Here is a 22,082-nt window from a genome sequence, read left to right as displayed (position 1 = left end):
GCAAAAATCGTAAAGACGCCGAAAAAATCACAAAAAATACGAAAAAAAATCGCAAAATTACCGATCATTACGGAAAAAACGCAATCGGACGCATTCGGCCCGTTCGTGGGTTAGTAAATGTGCCCCTTAGTATTGATGTTTGTATATATAGTTTATGTATGTGAGTGTATAGATTGGTAAGTATTGGTTTGTGTGTGCTGGGTTTACTTGGAAGGGTTGAACTTGATGGACTCTTTTTTCACCCTTATGTAACTATGTAACAAGGACCAAACATTGAATAGCTTTAAGTGAAGTGAGCAGAAAGCATAAGAAATTGGCTGGGGGAAATGTTGGTGCTGATTGTACCAAGTGGTCTGGGGGTGATGGTGGTAAGTGATCATATAGGGAAGGCAGCTCTGTGCTTCACCTTTTTGGGATTCTGTACCAGACCAAGGCCACCAGAGCTCTTTCTTAATGAAGTTCTGTCCCTCCAATAATGCTGCCGTAGCTCCTAACTTCACCTCTAGTTCTAAAGTTATGCGAACTGCACTACATATCCTACAAATCATCTCTCATTAGCACCTAGGTATTATATACAAGCTTAGGCTTGTCTCTCAAATACACAGTTTTCCCTGTATTATGTTTGGCAGTGTCATTTTTAAGTTACTGAACTCCTTCTCTTTTCTCCTGTTATTTCCTGACAGAATTTTAATTATCCGTTCTCTACATTTCACTCGCTAATGTTATGCCCCCCTTTTCATTCTGTTTTTAGCATTGTTCTGCAGGGTGCTGTGCCTGAAGGCAGTGCCAACACACTGAGCCAGCCAGGAGCAGATTTGGCCGCTGGGAGTTGTGGCATTGAGGAAGGAAGGAAGGAAAGACGGAAGAGAGAAATGCAGAAAGGGAGAGACAGAAAGAAACCTGCTCTTCACACATTGCAGAAAGAAAGTGAATGATAAGACGGGTACCAGGTGAACACTGGAACTATGTGGCAGAAATATCCGTGAGTCAGAATCTGTTAATGCCATGTTTCCATGACTAAAGCCACCATGGAGGCATGATTGGGGATAAAAAGGTAAGCTTCTTTCTATCCTTAATATTTTAAAGAGGCTTTTCTGTTTGATGTATCAATACATGTTTCATTTGGGCTATTTGTATACAGCCCACCCTAAAATAGCACTGAATACTAGATTATTAATTACAATCATTTTTTAAACTTTTTATTTACCAAGAACCCCTGAAATGATGAATCTGAGTCTCTAAATTTCTGCTGAGAACATAGTAGATGCATGCATCTTCCTTACAGTAGAGAAAGGATGGGTATAAGCATATGGACAACAGGAATAGAGTCTTGTTGAGCAGTTGGAAATATTTTCTGTTCACTGCCCAGGCTCAGTTTAATACAGGCTAATGCCTGGGTCTGCTCTACCTCCGGTCGGCTGTGGGAAGACTCAATACTTTCTGAAAATAGACCATAGAAGCCACACCTGGAGGTTATAGACATTTTGGAGGACACAGGGAAGACACAAGGCTGGATGGAAAATGGAGAATGCAGTGTCAGCATCACCAAATCAGCCTTTTTTATAATCTCTCATTTTTTAAATACTCCAACATTAAATTATGATTTACCGGTCCCTCTTTTATATAGTTCTTTTTTTATATCATTTACTTTGTCATTTACTTTTTAATTAATTTCCTTCTGTTCCTGCATTCATGTGTTATGCTAAAGTTCTTGTACATTTGTCCCACTTAATTCTTTGTGTTACAGGGTGTCAGCAGTGTGCTCTGGTCTTAGCTTTACAATGACTGTCAGACCCACGGCGAGAGGATGGAACAGAGAGTTTGTGCCTCACACAGAATCACGACCCAACTCCAACTCCAGGGAGAGGTCCCAATCAAGGGAAAGACCACGACAAAGGCAAGATTGTACCTTTCTATGGTCTTTTCCATCTTGAAGAACCATAGAAGGGCTCAGAGTGGGGGGAGAGAAATTATGGGTAGTGAAGCTGTGAGTATGGTATTTAGTGATAATGGCTGTAAATGGACCTGCTGGCTTGGATATCGGCCATAGGCAATCCTGCACACTAGAAATTGAAATTGAAACAACAGCCTTGCAGCGATTGTTTAACTAAAAAATCTGTGTGGTTTAGGTTTGTACACCTCTGATAGTGGCACTTAAAGGGACAGTGTACACCTATACCATTGCTAAACATTAGAACCAATAACTAGTCCAATAACTAGGCCTTGTGTTGAAAATATATTCTGCCTATTATTTTATGTACAAAAATCCATATCTTTATGTATTTTGTTATATCTTGGACATCCCTCCCCTCTTGTATGCAGGAGAGATAATGAGCTCTGTAAAAACAAACCCGTTGCCAGGCTTTGCAATAATGATGAAATCGTCATACAGAGGGCTTTTATTTACAGCCTTCTCCTTTGCAAACAACCGACAATACCAAGTACCGCTAAAGTGAAAGAAATGAAAAAACATAGATAATTCTTAATTATATTATATATAGTAGTACTTTCAATGGACGAACATTCTAAATCCCAAGTTAATATCAGCATCCTCATTACTGTTTATAGAACAGTTCTCTGAAACAGTCTCGCATTTAGAAATTGATCCCCCAATACCCAGTAATGTACATTACATCAGTAGCGTGAGATCATTCTTATTGATTTAACAGTGTCAGGATAATACATTTAACTATGGTTATTCATGTAATTCAGGGCTAATGGCAATATGGTGTACTTAATTATAGCATTTGATTGTAATAAAATATTAAACTTAACATTGTTATGCCTGCAGGGGTTCTCACATCATCTACTGCTGCAGATATAGCTGAAGTATTTATTCTCATATGTGTTATCATATCATTCGACTACATCAATATTTACTATAGCATTACAGGTTGAATGACAGAGTTTAATGCGAATACTGGTGAGTACCAAGGTACCTGTGGAGATTTGGACCTCAGAGTTAGGTTCTGTAAGTAACAGTTAGCTTTATTCCTCTATTTTTGTTTAGCTTTTTTTCCAGTTTTAGTTTCTCATGATTAAGAGGGGCTCTTCTTTTGCAGAGATAAATACCTTTGTATGTGTTATAGCTAGGAGCAAGACTCCAATCCTCTTCTCTTGATCATTTGTGCCATTTGAAGTAAGACAATTGTCACACCAAAACTTGTGATCCCTACAATAAAATACTTGCCCCCTTTACTAGACACCAGAGGGTATGACAGTAGTATTCCCAAAGTAGGACAAATTAGGCACATTTAACCCAAACCAGTCCTACTTATGCCCAGACACTTTCCTAATCTGCTAAAACATCACCCACTTTTTCATAAACCCCCATTTCAGGTCCATAATTCAGGAAGAACCCATTTGGTGTATTATGTAATCCATCCTCTCTCCTAAACAGAATACTCTTATATTGTGAAATTCAGTCGAGCTCTTGCCCAAGGGTTCAGAAGGGTGATGCAGGCGAGTGCCTTGAAACAAACTGAACCCCAGTGAAAACAAGATTTACTGAACATCCAAATAGAGATTCAGCATTCTGATCAACAATACACAAATGGCAGGCAGTTTCACTTGCACTCATATACCCAGCATTTAAAAAAGCAAAAAGCAGGTAAACGCAAGATAAACTCAAGATTCAGCAAGAGCGGTAGGACAGATGCTATTGTGTGCAGCCCCTGCCCATACAGAAATGCAAGAAGCGTAATTGTACTTAATAGATAAGTAAGCCTTTTATCATAAAAGCATCTTAAAATGCTCTATACAGCCCCAGAATAACTTATCTTTCTACCTGCACTCATGCAGATTCTGCATCACAAAAATCTCAACTTCAGCTCTCTGAGCTACTTCCTAGTCTAGTGTGAAGCTCCGCCCCCTTTCCTTTGCTGAGTTCCCCTCTTTTTCAGCAAAGAAAAGGGGGCAGAGCTTCACACTAGACTAGGAAGTAGGTAGCAGAGAAAGCTGTTTGTGATACAGAATTTGTATGAGACTGAGTGCAGGGAGAAAGAAAGTTATTCTTGGGGCTTTATAAAGTCAATTTAGAGAGAGAAAAAAAGGTTTACTTATTCTTTAATGAAAAGAATGTAGCACTTCCACAATGTGTTAGGTGATGATGATCACATCTATGAAGACAAATTCATAGATGTGGGCTTAAGACATACTCCCTCAAAAACTGGGACATTATAGGCCATGTGCCTATTCTCCCCAAACAATTGTGCTGCTCCTCCTGCAGTTGCATCTCATTCTGCAAAATGACCATAACCGCATGCACATTTTATTGCAAATCAGAAGAAATTACTCAGAAATCTGCCTGGCAACATTTCTGGTGTTTGCTGTGCGAGTGACATCTGAGCCCAGATCTTTAGGCTAAAATGTGCTGCATCTATTGATACTGGGCCCAAAGGGAACCCTGGAGCTACCACCTGGTCAATAAGTGCAGTTCTGCCCATTCTGAACAGAAGGACGGGCAGGAAGGACTAAGTGGTAGCGAGTGCAACTAAATTGAAGTACAAGGACTGCATTTTGACACAATTATGGTTTTATGTGCAACTGACTGCAGGAAAATTGAGGGGCCCACAACCACACTTACAGCCCTAAGGGGTATTCATCATTGGAAAAGTGACTACTAACTGAATTTGGTCACAGCAATCTAGTTTCTACCAATTTCATTTCATGCATATACAGTAATACTGGCCTGAAAGCTACATCTTAGCCTGTATAATCAGGGGGTGCTTAAAGGAGAATGCAAGTCAAAATTTAAAAAGCATACTGCCCAATAGTCCTCCTATTGTTTAGTAAAAATGCCACACTTTTGGCTCACCTAATCAAATATTTACTCAGTCACACTTACTTCACATGTTCTAGAACAGGCCATCTCTAAAAAGGTATTCTCCCTTCCTTTCCCTCCTTGCTTCATACTGCACATGTGTTTCATTCCCTCCCCCCCTCCCCTCTGGCATATCTGCTTCTGATTGGCTGGTGGGCATGTGTAGCTCAGAACAGGAGACAGGATCAAGTTACACACATGCTCAGAGAATAGGAAGGCTGCCGCTGGCACCTACAGGAAGGGGAGAGAGATTTCAGTGATGTCACTGTAGTCTTCACACTGCTGTAGGCTGCCAGCACCATATCTCAGAGAAGCAAGCAGGGATCTGGGAATTTAGATATGCAGTAAGTACTTAAAAAGAATGCCTTTAGACTTACTTTTAATTTGTATTAAACTTTCATTGTCCTTTAAGAAACCTAGTTCCAGCATGGACTGGTCTTCAGCATTTTACCATGGGCCTGACCCTATGGTTATCAACTTCCACCAGGGCTTAATACTCAGGGGCCCCACAAGGATGCCGGAGGTTTTAGTACAAAGACGCTGCAATTCAACAGACTGGGAAACACAAAATAGGCACGTGTTAATCAACAAGCCAGACCGAGGGACAAAACTAGTAAGCCAAACCACAAGACAGACTGAGAAATAGGGAGGGCACGGATACAGTAAAGAGACACACACAGACCAGAAACCTACACAAACTAAACAAGGAACAGGACAAAGACCAAGAACCAAGACAATGAGCAAGAACACAGCAGAAACAGAATCAGGAAAACATATTCAAGAATGATAGCACACCTACAAACACACTGAAAAAGACTATAAAAAGTAGAATAAAAAATACTGGGATGTGGAATATATTCCATTGCATAGGTATTGTTTGGTAAAGCTAAGGAAGCATTTTTCCATTTGATTTTACCATACTTTTGCATGCAAACCCCCGGGTTACCCATGAACTCATGCGAGTTTGCGAAATTGTGGATTACCCACCACTCTGTTATTGCAACCGCCCGGTTGCACAACTGGTGCCTATATAAAAAAATGACTTAGCCTGGGGCAGAACTGGACCTAAATACAGCCCTGCTTACCTTCTGCCATATGGAAGGCTGTAAATAAAGACAGGACTATGTAGCCTGATGTGCAAGTCAGATCCCTAAGTTGTGTATCTGAATAATATGCAATTTAAGGGACCTGCATGTTATTTAGAATGAATGAATGAATACAGAGCTGTTGAATGCAAGCAGTGCTGCATCCTTGGGCTGGGCTCTAGAGTGCAAGTGGTTTTTGCCCATTTTTTGCACTTGATTAAAAACCATCTTTTCTTTTACAGCCAGGCAAGGTTAAAAGATATAACACACTGAGGATAAATGGGAGATAGGTGGCTAAAAGTAGGGTTTCCTGTGCCAGAAAATTGTCAGGGCTAGTTGTTCTGTCCCTATATGCAAGCACTGTGGTATTACTCTATAAATAGTCTAACAATGCTTTCAAGTGCTGGAAAGTTTTATTACGCTGTCTGTGATATTCCCATTTTCTAATAATGGGAGGTTGGGGTGGAGGTGGAGACTGTGGCTTTGAACTAACATGTGAATGTGCTACCTGTGTAGTTGTCAGTCAAGCTGGAGCCCACGAAAGGATTATTCTCAGCTTTTACAGGTAGTGAATCCAATATGTATATTCCTTTGCATGTCCTACCTTCTAATGTTGTTCATGGTTTTTGTAATGCTGTCTTGGGTGATTGTTGCTATAACCTGCTATTTTGGCTTGTAACTATACCTTTATGTATGTGAATATGTATTTACACTGTATTTATGTGAGCACACATTTATGAATGTGGTATGGTTCTTATGTAGTGCTGTATATAATTTACTACTGTAAGTGTGTGCTCATATAATCTGTCTCTATCTCTATTTTTGTCTTACTAAGGTCTTTTTAACGCAAGAACACTTAAAGACTTTGTCACAATTACAATTATCCCTTTTGTAAAGGAGCAGCATCAAAACTAAACCTACAATTTTAATAAACAAACCTATTTGCCATATTTCTTCTGTTTATTATAAATGGTAATGTCGATTTTGGAAAATGCCAGGCATATTAAGCCCAAAACAAGTATTATTTCTGGATTCAAAGGTCTTTGCTGTCCCTTAGGATTACAGAGTAGATCCCCAGTGACTACAACTTTCTCATAAGGAAATGCTGTTTTGGCTTAAAGGGACAGTAACACCAAAAAATGAAAGAGTATAAAAGTAATTACTATATAATGTAATGCTGCCCTGTACTGGTACAACTGGTGTGTTTTCCTTAGAAAGACTACTATAGTTTATATAATAAAGCTTCTGTGTAGTCACGGGGGCAGCCATTTACAGGAGAAAAGGCACAGGTTACATAGCAGATAACAGATAAAACCCCATTATATTCTACAGAGCTTATCTGTTATTTGCTATGTGCCTGTGCCTTTTCTCCTTTTTCCCAGCTTCAATGGCTATATAGTAGCGTTTCTGTTGCAAACTTACCATTTTTACCAGTGCAGGGCAACAGCACATTATATTTTAATTACTTTAAAACACTTTAATTTTTTTGTGTTACTGTTCCTTTAATACTGTAAATAAAGTAAACTTGTTGAATATTGTACTTCTGTAGTAGTGACCTACATGTACCCTTGCCTGGAAATATGTCTGCCATTGACATTATACTTGGTGCTTGCAATGCCAAGTGTTTTGAGCACCAGAACCGCAGAAGATCCGCAAATATGCATGAAAATTCTGTTTTCTCAATGTTATGTTTATACTTTCACTCACCTGAAATTGATTTTTTAATCAAACACTGCACAACTGCACCAATGACATTTTGGATAGGCTTTGCCTCAGCCAGCACAGTGGTTATGCTATAAAAGGAGTCACTGTTGCCTCCAGGGCTTTGGTCACTGTGCTTGTTGTTATTTTTTGTATGAAACCAAAGCTAATAACGTATTCCCAAATGCAGAACAGAATTGTGAACTAAGCTAATAAGAGAAACAGTCGCTAAAGCTTGGAAATCTAAGTATTTTAGTTTTGATGCTGTTACGGCCAATGGCACATAGGATGATTTTAGGCATTTTGCCCACCTTATCTTTTCCTTCCTAAAAATGTGGCACCAAAACTCCTAAAATCACCTTCCATTGCCTTCTATGTTAAAGCACAGGTACACTGCTGTAGTTTCAGCTAAGAATCACATTTAAAGCACTTGGCAATTTCAAGTGATTATCACTGAGGGTGATGAATGGAGCATGTTTGGCTTTTTGAGCAAGGAAAAACAAAGCAGAAAAAACAGAATACCTCACGCACAATAAATTGACTGGATTATGGTAATTTGAATGTTTAAAACTATATTAACAAACATGCAGAGAAAGAACTTGTAAATATGAAAATGCTGGTGAAGTTGTAAAAAATCCAGGTGCTGTCCATATAACATTTCTTTTTATATGACCTGGTTCAGGCCTTGCATCCATTTTTGGTTCAGGAGGGATTCTTACTTTCTTATTAACCTCCATATGGTTTTCTTACTGTACAAATGTTTGCTTTAGAGAACTAGTACTTAGGCCTTGCTACCATAACAATGTGATACACTACTTGTATATTGGTTACTCAATGTCAACTGCATGGTGTAAACAGATATAGGTCATGCTTTAGTTATGGATTGGCCTTAGCCTATAATAAATCCATGACCAGAATTAAAGGACATAGACATCACTGTGTCTGTATCTTTCATTCTTTCTCACTTTCCTTGTGAATATATTTTTGTTATGACAGGCTTGTGGATGTTTCCTCGGATTTGATCAAAATGAGAAGTCGCAGAAGTGGGCTGATGGAGAGCTCCCGGACTCTCTATTCGAGTTTTTCCCGCAGCATCGAGTTGTCACTGGATGAGATAGTAAGGCACATGGAGGGTGTTTCAGCCCAGTTTGCTTAGTAGAGGGACCCACCTTGCCTCAGGATGTAGTCCTGCATGGGCAGGAAATAGCTGTCTGCAGAAGTTACAGAAAGCCCTCCTCTTAAGAAAGTGTCACTCTTACAACTGTAGAAGATCACAATGCACTTTCTTCAGTAGTCACCATCCAGCCCCAACAATCTACAGTAGATCCTCAGCATAGGTAGGATGGCCCAAAAGCTAGGCAGTGGGGCATTATGAAAAAGCCAGATATGGTTGTTTCAGGTGGCAGACTCAACTCCTCCATTATTCAATCAATTATTATCCCTATATACAGGGCTCAGTGGGACCATAAAAGTGAGCCCCAGCGCACCTACATTTGCTACACCAGTGACAATTAGAGGTCTAAACAGCATGTGGTTTCAGCATTTAAAAAAGTGAGATATTATGAATTGAAAACAGTGCTTTAAATTTTTTTGGTATAAGGCACCTAACTTTTCAAACATGGTTTGTGGTTGACCCAGCATATGAGGGTGCTCCATTTAAAATGTTGTATACATATATGCATATATTCCTTCTGTAGTTACATTAAACACTGTATTGCTGTGTTCAGTAGGGTTTTGCTCTACAAATTTTAAGGTATTGTAATCAGCATCTACAGTAAATAAGTTCCAAATTCTACTATAAATCCTCCACTCTGTTTTTAGGATGCTGCCAAATTCATTCAAGAAAACTTCAAGAAGAGAGAATGCGTGACATATACAAAAGATCCCAGGTCACCGTAAGCACTAAGACGGATGCAGGAACCCGACACAATTATCTCAGGAGAAAAAGAGGGGCATTCCTCATACATAATAGAGACATAAAAACATTTGGACTGCACTATACTATTTTTCTGTATTATGATATTGACAAACAAAATGGATGTTTACAATTTTTAAACAAAAAAAAAAGTATTTCAGTTAGGAGAGGCTGACAGTAGCTGACTTGACTTGAATGTGATGGTTGGCTCTGTAAGGTAGGTTCTTGGACTCTCTGTAACATCTGCATTATTCTCAATATAGGGAGGGTGTGTGCAAATGTGGATACTCTAGGAGCCAGCACACTGAAGGCATACAGAGCAACCAGAATGAGAAGTGGAACTACAAGAAGAACACAAAAGAGGTGCCCACAGATGCCTATGGGGATATTCAGTTTGAAGCTTTTGGAAGAAGAGGGAAGGTAAGTCCTCATATAAATTTAGAACAGAATTAATTTTCTTTTTTCTTTTTGATAAAATAGAAAAATCTACTTAATAATAATTAAGCTTGGACTGAGCAAATGCTTAGTCGGAGAAAACGACATCAATTCATGACATTTAAACCAATAATGCAGTAGTTTTCCATTCATTTTGGTTTAGACCTCCCTTTGTGGTCACAACCCCTTTCCCCAAAGCAACAGTACAAATATTTGAACACATTAGGGAAATACTGATGCAAATCCTTAAGGTACTTGTAACCAAACACTCTCCACAAGGATGTTAATGCATCTCTCCTGCCATTTCTGATGAATGGTGCAAAACTGCACTGGGGAATATTGGAGCTACTGCCATCTTGGACTGGCCTGCCCACATGGGTTGCGTCAATAGGTGCACTTAACTTGTGCACAGTGAAACAAAGTGACACAACCTCCATTCTGAAAATGCTAAGTGCAACTTGTGTCTGGTTTATGTTGAAATGCCAGGGTGTATTTGTTGCTTTATTTTATATGAGTTTCTTCCTACAGGTCCACGAATACTTAGGAAAAAACAAGCCCTGTGTTAAATAGCTGCTTTGTATGGCATCAGTATATGACAATGTATTATTTTTCCCCTTCTTCCGTTTTAGTACATTCGGCTGTCGCGAGACACAACTCCTGAAATTCTGTATGAGCTGATGACCAAATACTGGCAGTTGAAGACGCCAAACCTTATTATCTCTGTGACAGGAGGAGCCAAGAACTTTTCCCTGAAGCCACGAATGCGTAAAATCTTCAGCCGCCTCATTTACATTGCTCAGACCAAAGGTGATTCAGGGAAAGCAGAGAGTTTGTGGTTGCAGATAGTGGACAGAATTTTAGGGGTAGTAAATAAGAACAAGAGTGCATAAGAATTCATAGGAGTGGGGTTGAACCAAGAGCAAAAGAGCTGCATATGAACCTTTATGTTAGTGAGACATCTGGATTCTATGGTAATGGGAAAGAAGTAACTGTGTTGTATAAAGAAGTGTGATCAGATTTAGATGTTTCGATAGAACAGCCATTCTTATCTAATATACCTGTCTCCTCTCGTCTTTCAGGAGCCTGGATATTCACAGGGGGCACTCACTACGGTCTGATGAAATACATTGGGGAAGTGGTCAGGGATAACACCATAAGCCGAAGCTCAGAAGAGAAAGTTATTGCTATTGGTATTGCAGCCTGGGGTATGGTCTCCAACCGAGAATCACTGATTCGTAGCCCAAACAATGAGGTTGGTGCTCTGATCTGTACATTGTGCATGGCTTTTCCCTACTTGTAACAGAAGATATGTGATATAATGGTAGATAGGTAATGTCTGATTGGTTCCGTGTTTATAACTTAGGGGCAGATTTATCAAAATGTGCTAATCAAAGTGTCCTAATACATAAAAACTCACCCACGTTCTATTCATTCCTATGGTATTTTTAGAAGTGTATTTATATAGGTGAAAGTTACAGTTCACCAGTTAATAAACACTATTCTTAAAATCCCACAGTAGTGAATAGAGCGTGGGTGAGTTTTTGATACATTTTGATATATCTGCCTTTTAATGGAAGTGCTTATTACAGTTTAGTCCTTGCCTTCCACTATTTGGGGATATTTTATACACTACAAAGGAATGAATCACATTTTCACAAGCTTACTCCTTCATGTACCTTTTGCTCTTGTGTGTTACATTCATGTAACTTTCATTGTGAAAAAATATAAATAATAAACTTTTTAACACGTTACAATATCATTCAAACAAACTTTTTCCTGTTTTAAATTATGACTACAGCTTTGTTGTGGGAGGATGGGACAAGAACAAAGGGACATATGTTATGTCTTTCTGCTTTTACCAGAGAAATACTGTAGCAGGGTGTAGACCAAAATGAGGGAGTGAAATATTCTGTACCTTACTGATCATCATAAATTGTTCCTTTTTGTGACAGGGTAATTATGTTGCTCATTATGTCATGGATGAGCAGAAGAGAGATCCTTTATACTGTCTGGACAACAACCACACTCATTTGATTCTTGTAGACAATGGCACCCATGGACAACCAACTACTGAGGCTGAGCTCCGTGCTTCACTGGAGAAGTACATATCCGAACTCAATGTCCCAGGTAATTTGAACTCTGTGTTGTGAAAAGTGTTCATTAATTATATGTTTTCTCTATTACTTATAGAATTGCATATTTACTGGTATAAAAGCTTAAAACATATCTGCTACTTATTCATACCTTATCTTTGATCTTAAATGGCATTTACCCTGGACCAGGGTAATAAAAGTCTATTGGGATTCCAGTAGCACTTTTTGTGAGCCCAGCCATCTATGCCCAATGCATTACACACTTTGTTTTATCAGTACAACAGAGGCCTTTACCACACACCCTAGCTCTCTAAAATTGAACACCCGGTGCACACTGCTGGAGGGTTCGGCACCCTCCCAAAACCAATGGAAACACGAAAAGCAGAATGGCACTCAGGGCTAGAGGAAAATAATCCCTTTTTAAAAAATCTTTATTTGCGAAAAATGCAACGTTTCGAGGCAAAATAGCCCCTTTATCAAGCAAGAAACGTTGCATTTTTCGCAAATAAAGATTTTTAAAAAGGGATTATTTTCCTCTAGCCCTGAGTGCCATTACACTTTGTTTTATCACCATTCCCTTATCATGCATCTTGGCCTTTAAACTCTTTCCTGATGCCACAATGGAAATGTTAGCTTTAAAATGAAAGCTTTACTGAACATACACCAAATGACAGCATGGTGTCCTACAAGTGAATGTAATAAGGCTGGTGGCACACAGGGAGTTTAGACGCCTGCGATAAATCTTTGCTACTGCTGTTGGTGGAAAATACAAAGGGGTATGCTATTACAACCTTCTGCCCTATGAAATCCAATTACTTATCAAATTGAATTGATAATTTTATAGCTGGCAGTCATTTTGGTAGCGTTGTTGAAATACCATTGCAATAATAGTATTCAATAACATTACTATTTCCTTCAAAGTTCAGTTATGTCATCTTTTGACTTTAATGGAAGCTTTGTAATGCTTTGTAAAGGGGCAGTTCCAACACTGATGTAAATGCTGAAGTGCATCAATATAAGGGGCTCTAAGGGGCTGATTTACTAAGACACGAATTCGAATCCGAATTGGAAAAATCCCAATTGGAAAACTAACATTTTGCGACTTTTTCGTATTTTTTGCGATTTTTTCGGCGACTTTACGACTTTTCGGAAATTATCGCGACTTTTTCGTTACCAATACGATTTGCGTGAAAAAACGCGAGTTTTACGTAGCCATTCCGAAAGTTGCCCAAAATCTTGCGATTTTTTCGTAGCGGTAAAACTTGCGCGAAAAGTTGCGCCTTTTCCGTAGCATTAAAACTTAAAAGGCGTGATGTTTCGTGCAAGTTTTAACACTACGAAAAAATCGCGACTTTTCGCGCAAGTTTTAACGCTACGAAAAATCGCAAGATTTTGCGCAACTTTCGGAATGGCTACGAAAAACTCGCGTTTTTTCGCACAAATCGTATTGGTAACGAAAAAGTCGCGAAAATTTTCCGAAAAAATCGCAAAATACCGATCATTACGAAAAAAACGCAATCGGACGCATTCAGCCCGTTCGTGGGTTAGTAAATGTGCCCCTAAGTGTTAGTGGGAAAGTTTATCTGGACAAGAGATGATGCTAAACATAAATGCTTACTTTGTTGTTCATCCAAAAACATCTTGGTATAACACCGTTTCTTAATGGGATCCTTACAGATTCTAACTATGGTGGAAAGGTTCCGATTGTATGTTTTGCTCAGGGAGGCGGGAAGGAAACGCTTAAGGTATGTACAAATGATAGATATAAACAACAAAAAAAAAGAAAGTGTTTGGCAAGGCAGATGAAAGGCTTCATAAACACTGGGGAGAGTAAGAGACTAATCAAAGGAAAGGAAGGGAAGAGATTTTGGTAGAAGAATGAATGGCAGTAGATAAATAATGGGTATTGAAGGTACCTGGTAAAGATATATCCTTCTTGGTCTTAAAGAAGGAAACTGAGAGTCTTTCTTTCTTTATTTTGTTTTATTTTTTTTATCAGGCAATAAATACAGCCATTAAAAGTAAGATCCCCTGTGTTGTGGTTGAGGGATCTGGGCAAACAGCTGATGTTATTGCCAGCTTGGTGGAAGCTGAGGGCACCACACTCGCATCCTCAGCCATCAAAGAGAAACTGCTTCGTTTCCTGCCCCGCACAGTATCTCGCCTGACGGAGGATGAAATGGAGTCCTGGATTCGATGGGTACAGCAGAGCTGGTTTTCTGAAATAATCCTATTAGACATTCTCAAACAGAAAAGGGAGTATATTCATACAATATCAATGCAAGATCTGATCCTAATCTGTCCATTTTGTTGACAAGATTTTATTTGCATCACCATTGTACTTGGCTGTGATAAAACTACAGCAGTTGTTACTATTATTGCACCTCAGTTAGATGTGATAGATATTAATTGCACTAATTTGTGTAAGCCTCTAGTCAATTTAAATATATTTTTAATTTAGTTTATCTGTGGTGCAAACAGAGAGCAGCATTTGTCATTCAAAGACAATGGCACGCCATTTTTTAAATATGGTTTAAATATATGGCAACACATATAAAGTTGTATAGAAATTGTCGCAAGAGCTTGTCAGGTTATTTCAATACAAATCTTAGGTGGGCTGTTTGGATCCTTTTATTTATTTTTAGGCTATTTAAAATGTAGCATCTAAAGAACTCAAAACAGCTTCCTTGCCCTAGGAAAGTAATGCATAGCTGTAAAGGTTACAAATAGTGCTGTAAATTGATGTTGGTGCCCATGAAAATTAATTGGAGATCTTAATCTCACCCTGTGACCTCTAATGGGAAAGCTCTGAAATGGAAAAAACACAAAAAAGCCTTCTAGTCTAAAAAGGGCCATTTCTTACATCTGTACATGTAATGTATACAGGAGTTATGTACATATAAGTGTGGCTAACTTTAGTAAGAGCAAGTTGACATTTTTGGTGCCATTCTGACATTCTTATTAGACATAGATAATAATCTTAGCTACTTTGCTCTCCAAGGTTTCTGGAAAACATTGCATGATGGAAAAAAATGATTTTTACAGAAATAATAAGCAGTTAAGATGGAAATTGGCTACTATCTGCCCAAAACCTTAGATGTTTCTCAGCTCATCATTAATTAACTGAAAACTGGTATCTATAAAAGCACAGGCGCAAGGTTCTATAAAGTGTATGTGCACTCCAGCAGCTATTTCTGTGAAAGTAAGAATTTATTAGTGAAGGTTTTACCATCCAGACAGAGGCCACTTATGTCTTTCCTGCAGGACATGCTGTTCTTCACTATTTGGGAGAAATGATTATGAGTCAGGCGTCTAATGCTCATTATGTACATATTTCCTTTGGCTTTCACTGAATCTAAAATGCTATCATTTTAAATGTTTGTTGCCTCCTGGGGGAAAATCTCTACCCCTCTAATGAATTTCAGCCCTGGAAGTGATATAATATCTGCAAATGAAAAATGTCTTAACTATGATTTCTTAGTATGAACTTAGAATTTGTTGATTTTGCAGATAAAAGAGATTATGGAAAACCTACACCTCCTGACAGTCATCAAAATCGAACAAGCTGGGGATGAGATTGTGAGCAACGCCATCTCTTTTGCATTGTATAAAGGTGATTTTAAGAAAGAAAAACATATCATATTCAGTAATGAAATAGACTGATATCATACTATCCTTAGCATATAAACTACCTCTCAGTACACTATATGTATAAATCTTCCTTTAGGCCAATGTCCCATGGAGCAAGTTAGTCGCCCATGATAGATTTCTGCTACTACGGGCGACTAACTGCTCCGAAATACCTTTTCACCAGCAGCAATAGGAATCGCCGGTAGAAAGGCCTACACATCACTTTGGCTTTCCGAAGTTGCACAAAGTTGCCTGCAGGAGGAAACTTTGTGCGACTTTGGAAAGCTGAAGCGATGCGTAGGCCTTTCTACTGGCGACTCCTATTGTTGCTGGTGGAAAGGCATTTTGAAGCGGTTAGTTGCCCACGGTAGCAGCAATCTATAATGGGTGGCTAACTTGCTCCGTGGGACATTAGCCTAAAGGCAGAGATTTTAACTAGCTCATACTGCCCTTTGAATATGGTAAATGTTCAGGATCTCAGGTGACTACTACATTTCAAAAATGAATGTTTAGGGGGGACTGATTAGCATAGCGTGCATAATACCCCAGTTATAGATGCTTTTGTTTTGTCATTGTCTTGCTTTCTCATGATCAAGGTGCAAAATAACTATGATATGATCATCAGAAATGTAATTAAATCTGCAAAATTTGCATTAGGTCTAGTAACCTATAACAACCAATCGATTGTTTCCTTTTAAACTAATACCTGGTGCAAACGTTGCATCTTTTATTACATAACCAACAGTAGGGGTTGTTTACATAATGGAATGCCTCTGTTGCCAAATTGCCTCAGGTCTCTGTGCTTTGTTTTATAATTTATATGCATAGGATGCAATGGGGTTCTGTCTGGTAAGGACAGGGCTGCCTGCCTCCCTGATGCAGAGTGCAGCCACACTTAGTTTTGCATGAAAAAATAATAAGGAGTTGCTTTTGTGCCCCGTAGTTTCTGCGCTTCATTTTGTCATATATACATGCACTAGTTAGGGAGTGGCAGAGGCTGCAGGCCCAATGGGTCCCTGTCTGGTAGGGACTGGTTGCTCTAATGCAGAGAGCAACCAGAAATAAGGAATAAAACTGCTGCATGAATAAGCATTAAGGTGGTGCTCTTGTGCCCCTTACTGCCCTTGCACATCTTCCCCAGGTCTTCATAAATTACCCTCAGTATATTGCACCAGCCTTCAAGGGCTAAGAGTGGGGGCAATTTAAAAAAAAAAAAAAAAAATTGTGTAAAAAAATGGCAACCAAATATACCAAACATTTAGCATTTATCAAGTAATGTATTGATTTTTAGCGACTGTGTAACTCTGTGTAAAAATTCAGCATTAAAGGAAGCAGCTGCTTTAAAATGCTGTGGGGGATCATTTATCAAAGTTTTTTTTCCCAGAACTCCAGAACTTACCTGATGCTTGAAGTTTTGGGTAATCATATCCATCAACATATCCATAAAATAGCAACCAGGTGATCCAAAGTACTTGTTTACAGATGGGTATGAACCTGCATCAGGTCATTGGCATACTCATTTATAGCTTTATAGCATATTGTACCAATTCCCAGATTCTGTATATGTAGAAAGAGCATGAGCAGCTCATTAATGTAAAGCCACTTTAATACTTTATGTGGAAATTAACATTGCACTTACTTAATTTGATACATTTACAGTATCTTTTATGACATCATGCTGATGTCTCCTATCAAACTAAATGGTATCTCTTGCAGAGCAGATTTTATAATTTACAATAAAAATAAGCCATTTAGCTTTGTATTTATAAAAAACATATTCACTAACATGTGGCATGTATTTAACTCCTTCCAGCTTACAGCACCAATGAGCAGGATAAAGATAACTGGAATGCACAACTGAAACTGCTCCTAGAGTGGAACCAACTGGATTTGGCTAGTGAGGAGATCTTTACTAATGACCGCCGTTGGGAGGTTTGATATATAACATGTTACACATAACAGAAAGAAATCCTTGTGCAAGAATGTATAGAGATACACTTTCCCTGAACTTTCTGCGTAGCCTGCAATTCCCCTGAAGAAGACCCCAGTATTTGGAGTTGAAAGGCACTGGGATTTTTCTGTGATAATGCAACAATATAGAGACAAAATACTTTTATTATAATAGAGTTCCTTGTTTAATTAAAACCACCGTAACTCTATGAACACCTACACTATGTACTCAATACCTTGGCTAACCAATGCAGGAACAAGTATGGGATCTGTTATCTGGAAACCCATTACCCAGAATACTCTTAATTACTGGAAGGCCATCTCCCTTTGGCTCTGTTTTAATAAAATAATTTGCATTTTTAAAAATCATTTCCCCTTTCTCTGTATTAATAAAACAGTACCTGTACTTGATTCCAACTAAGATATAATTAACCCTTATTGAAGGCAAAATAATCCTATTGGTTTGATTTAATTATGATGAAATGATTTTTAGTAGACTTAAGGGGTATTTCTGTAATTTGGATTGCTACACTTTTTTCTGGAAAACCCCATGTTCTATGCATTCTGGATAACAGGTCCCATGCCTGTACTCTCATTTTAATGTAATACACAGTTATTTTTCTTAGGTTTGCAAAAAAAAATGGCATATAAAAAAAATTCTTTATTATTCTTATTATCTTTATATAATTTAGGAGGGGACTAATTTTTGCCATCTAATGTCTATAGGCATGAAACACAAATTAATAGGGAGATACAGTAAATGTATCATAGTTACACAGGGACAGTGTATAAGAGCATTGTGTATGATGTATTGACATGGGCAGACTAGTATGTGTTTTGGTATACAACAAAAATAGTAAATGGAGAGCACACTAGTAAAAAGCAATAAAGAATAAAGTAAAGTGCAATAAAGCCCCAAAATACCCCCAGCTCCCTTACTGTTTTATTCTTCTTCATGGTAGTAAGTATTATATGTATTTGAATGTGCCAATATTTGTACAATATTGTACTGTATGTGTTTTTTTTAATGCATCCCTTTTGACTTATTAGCATGTGTTTTATTGCCAAACAGTTGTGCCCATAGAATTATTGAATATGTAACATTATTGTGTGTGCTTTCCTGTACAGTGGAACATTGTTCATTATGGTACAGGTATGGAACCCATTATCCAGAAACCTGTTATCCAGAAAGCTCTGAATTACGAGAAAACCATCACCCATAGACTCCATTATAATTGTTATAGTTCAAATTTTTAAATATGCTTTCCCTTTTCCCTGTAATAATAAAACATTATCTTGCACTTAATCCTTATTGGATGCAAAACAATCCTATTGGGTTTATTTAATGTTTAAATTATTTTTTAGAAGACTTTAGGCATGGTAATCCAAGTTACTGAAAGACCTGGAAAACCCCAGTTCCTGAGCATTCTGGATAACAGGTCCCATACCAGTGTTGCAACAATGCAGGGAGGGATTACTACTTCTTTTGCTTATCAGCAGTTTCACTTTCCTTCTCTTGTACTTGTACCTATATCGCATTTATAGTCAGCTGACCTGGAAGACGCCATGTTTGCTGCATTGGTGAAAGATCGGCCTAAGTTTGTGCGTCTCCTGTTAGAAAATGGCCTAAACCTGCGCAAATTCCTGACCAGTGAGATTTTAAGTGAACTTTTCTCAGAGAATTTCAGTACCCTTGTATACCGCAATCTACAGATAGCCAAGAACTCCTACAATGACACTCTCCTCACCTTTGTGTGGAAGATGGTGCTGAACTATCAGCGTACCTATAAGGAGGAGAGGAACAGCCGTGATTTTTCTGATATACAGGTCAGAGGGCTGCTGATTATGTGTACTTTGTTATTATTGCTATATCATGTGCAATATTTCCTAATAGACTGAGAAAATCTAACCAGAAGGTTTCTTTTGAATGAAGCTGATGTTTTTTTTCTTGCCAGGATCTTTCTCCAATTATAAAACACCCCATTCAAGTACTGTTCATATGGGCTATTTTGCAGAATAAAAGACAGCTGTCGAAGGTTATTTGGGAGCAGGTAATACTAGCCATTGTTATTGTAGCACAGTACTGTTAACTTGTTGTTGTTTAGCCCTGTACCTTCTAAGATGCTCATGCCCCAATCTTGTGCCCTATAGACAAGCCTCCATACCTCAATCACTTATGGGTAAGCCCCAGCTCCCTTAAGGTCTGCTAATCATAAATAACATACATACAATTTGTGAGTTTTCATAAAGTTTAATGAATTAGTTTTTAGTGAGTGCAGTGTGAGTTCTTTATTCCCCTAAAGATATTTTGTTATAATTTGTTATAATTTTGTTATTATTTGTTATAATGTGGTGTCATTTTTATTACTAAATTAAACAGTGTACCTTGTAAATAATTCATTCTACCATTAAAAATTTTATTCCTAATCCTATAAATATATTTTTTAGTTATAGTATTGGTCTGTAGTGCATTGTGCTTGATGCAGCGCTTTCAGAAAGAGACAGCACTTCACAATGGAACTGCTTTCAAATAAGCTAACGTTTCTCCTACTCAATGTTACTGGAGGAGTCATGGCTGGACTTGGGTGTTTTGCTATTGCTATTCTCATATCTAACACTAGGTGGGAAATTGGAGGATTTTAGCAATGCAGGTGTCAGGATGCTGCTATGTTGTTACCTGCCCATTGTTCTGCTGATAGACTGCTTGGGGGGTACAGGGGGGGTGACACCACTCCAACTTGCAGTAAAGAGTGACTGAAGTTTACCAGAGCACAAGTCACATGGCTGTGGAAACTTGGGAAACTAAAATAATTTCTAGCCCCATGTCAAATTTAAAGATGAAGTATAAAAAAATGTTTGCTCTTTTGAAAAATGGATTTTGAAACAGGATTCTGCAGGAGGATCACTATTAACTGGTGTATTTTCCCATGGAAAAATTCCTTTAATCAAAACAGTTAAACCAAGCTCCAGTCCCCTGTTTGCAGTCAGATGTCTCTGACCTGTTGCCTCTGTTACTCTCCTGCCCTTTAGACAAGAGGATGTACACTCGCTGCATTGGGTGCCAGCAAACTCCTGAAAAGCTTGGCCAAAGTAAAGAATGATATTAATGCTGCTGGGGAGTCGGAAGAAATTGCTAATGAATATGAAACAAGAGCCGTTGGTAAGAGGGAGTCTGAGTTTATTATTCTTAATGACCCATAATGACTACAGTTGCTTTAAAGAGAAATAATCATCTGTTCATTTGGTTTATTTTAGAATAGTGCAGAAAATAAATATATGAGCTTCTCTAGTTATTTTAGCAAACAGCTGAATATCTGCTTTTCAACAGGTACTGGAATAGTTGAATAACTATTACAAAATAGATCACAAATTTTCAATGAAATGTTATAATTATGTTCTTACATGTTAATGAAAGCAGTGTCCTTCTGGCATTTACTGGCCTCTGTACTGCTGGTTCTGCCAACATGTAACAATTACAACAATAATCAGCTCCGCTCCAGCCAAGACTCCAGTTATTACAGTGCTTTGCATTTTCTGTGATTAATAGACCAGTAAAGAAGGAGAATCACAGAAGTGTGCAAGGCACTATGGGAAAAAGGAAATCACTTGTGTATTCAGAACCGGCAGTGCAGAGAATAGCACAGGAGAATCAGATTTTAATTGGAAATGTGTAATGAATGTATATCGTTAAGTTGTTAACAGTTAGATTTAATGTCATTATACCTCCCCTTTAACAACTGCTCAAAGATTTTTCACTTATGAGGGCTGATTCACTAAGGTGCGTTAAAACAAGTGCTATTTATAGCATGCGGTAAAAATTTTATCACGTCTTATTTTCCGTGTCTTCATGCACGATTCACTAAAAGGATATTTGCATTAATTTAGACGCGATGCTGTTTGTGTTATTTAAGTAACACAGCACGCTAATTAACGCACGTGCGCCACTTTTCGCGCGCACGCCATATTAACCATAAACATCATTACATTCGTAAAACTAAATTTTTTTTCAAATGACCATTTCCCTGCAAACTGGAGGCTGCATCACTCTGGGGCCAACACAGACTTGAATAAATCCCACTGCAAAGTCCATATTGTGTTGCCAAAAGCTCATGAACTGTACTTTTCTATAATTACCGCCTGCTCAAAGTAGGTGTTAATTTTCGCATAGACTAATGCGATATTTAGCGCGTCTAAGTGTTTGTGAATCATGCGTTAGTATTATTTCTGCGCGCTAATTAATGCAATGCGGTTGCGTGCTAATTAACGCATGCAATATGCGACTTAACGCATGCGATAATACTTTAGCGAATCGAGCATTTTTTTCGGGTCTAACACAAAAAAGCATGCAATAGTGCGATATAGTGAATCAACCCTATGGTATTGTACGTTAAGTGCTAACATTTTTGAATGGATTAAAGTTTAGATAAAGGCATCTTTTCTTTTAAAAATAC

General features: G+C 38.2%; 1 protein-coding gene across 2 annotated transcripts in view; it reads left to right on the top strand.

Moving 5' to 3' along the window:
* The first annotated feature begins 918 nt into the window (after window positions 1–918).
* trpm8 (transient receptor potential cation channel, subfamily M, member 8) overlaps window positions 919–22,082 on the top strand; it is a 32,502-nt gene continuing 11,338 nt past the window's right edge. Inside the window, 15 exon segments of one of the 2 annotated variants that reach the window (NM_001161633.1) lie at window positions 919–1,054; window positions 1,747–1,897; window positions 8,605–8,725; window positions 9,430–9,503; window positions 9,787–9,943; window positions 10,588–10,765; window positions 11,038–11,210; window positions 11,911–12,085; window positions 13,729–13,796; window positions 14,051–14,251; window positions 15,562–15,664; window positions 17,495–17,613; window positions 19,177–19,458; window positions 19,587–19,682; window positions 20,662–20,791. In NM_001161633.1, the coding sequence (NP_001155105.1) occupies window positions 1,782–1,897; window positions 8,605–8,725; window positions 9,430–9,503; window positions 9,787–9,943; window positions 10,588–10,765; window positions 11,038–11,210; window positions 11,911–12,085; window positions 13,729–13,796; window positions 14,051–14,251; window positions 15,562–15,664; window positions 17,495–17,613; window positions 19,177–19,458; window positions 19,587–19,682; window positions 20,662–20,791 (1,993 nt within the window). In that variant the 5' untranslated portion in view covers window positions 919–1,054; window positions 1,747–1,781. 2 annotated transcript variants of the gene reach the window in all.

Source organism: Xenopus tropicalis, chromosome 9 (assembly GCF_000004195.4).
Source record: "Xenopus tropicalis strain Nigerian chromosome 9, UCB_Xtro_10.0, whole genome shotgun sequence".
NCBI lineage: Eukaryota > Metazoa > Chordata > Amphibia > Anura > Pipidae > Xenopus > Xenopus tropicalis.
Note: the sequence above shows the minus strand (reverse complement) of the source record. Positions and strands in the feature narration are given on the sequence as shown.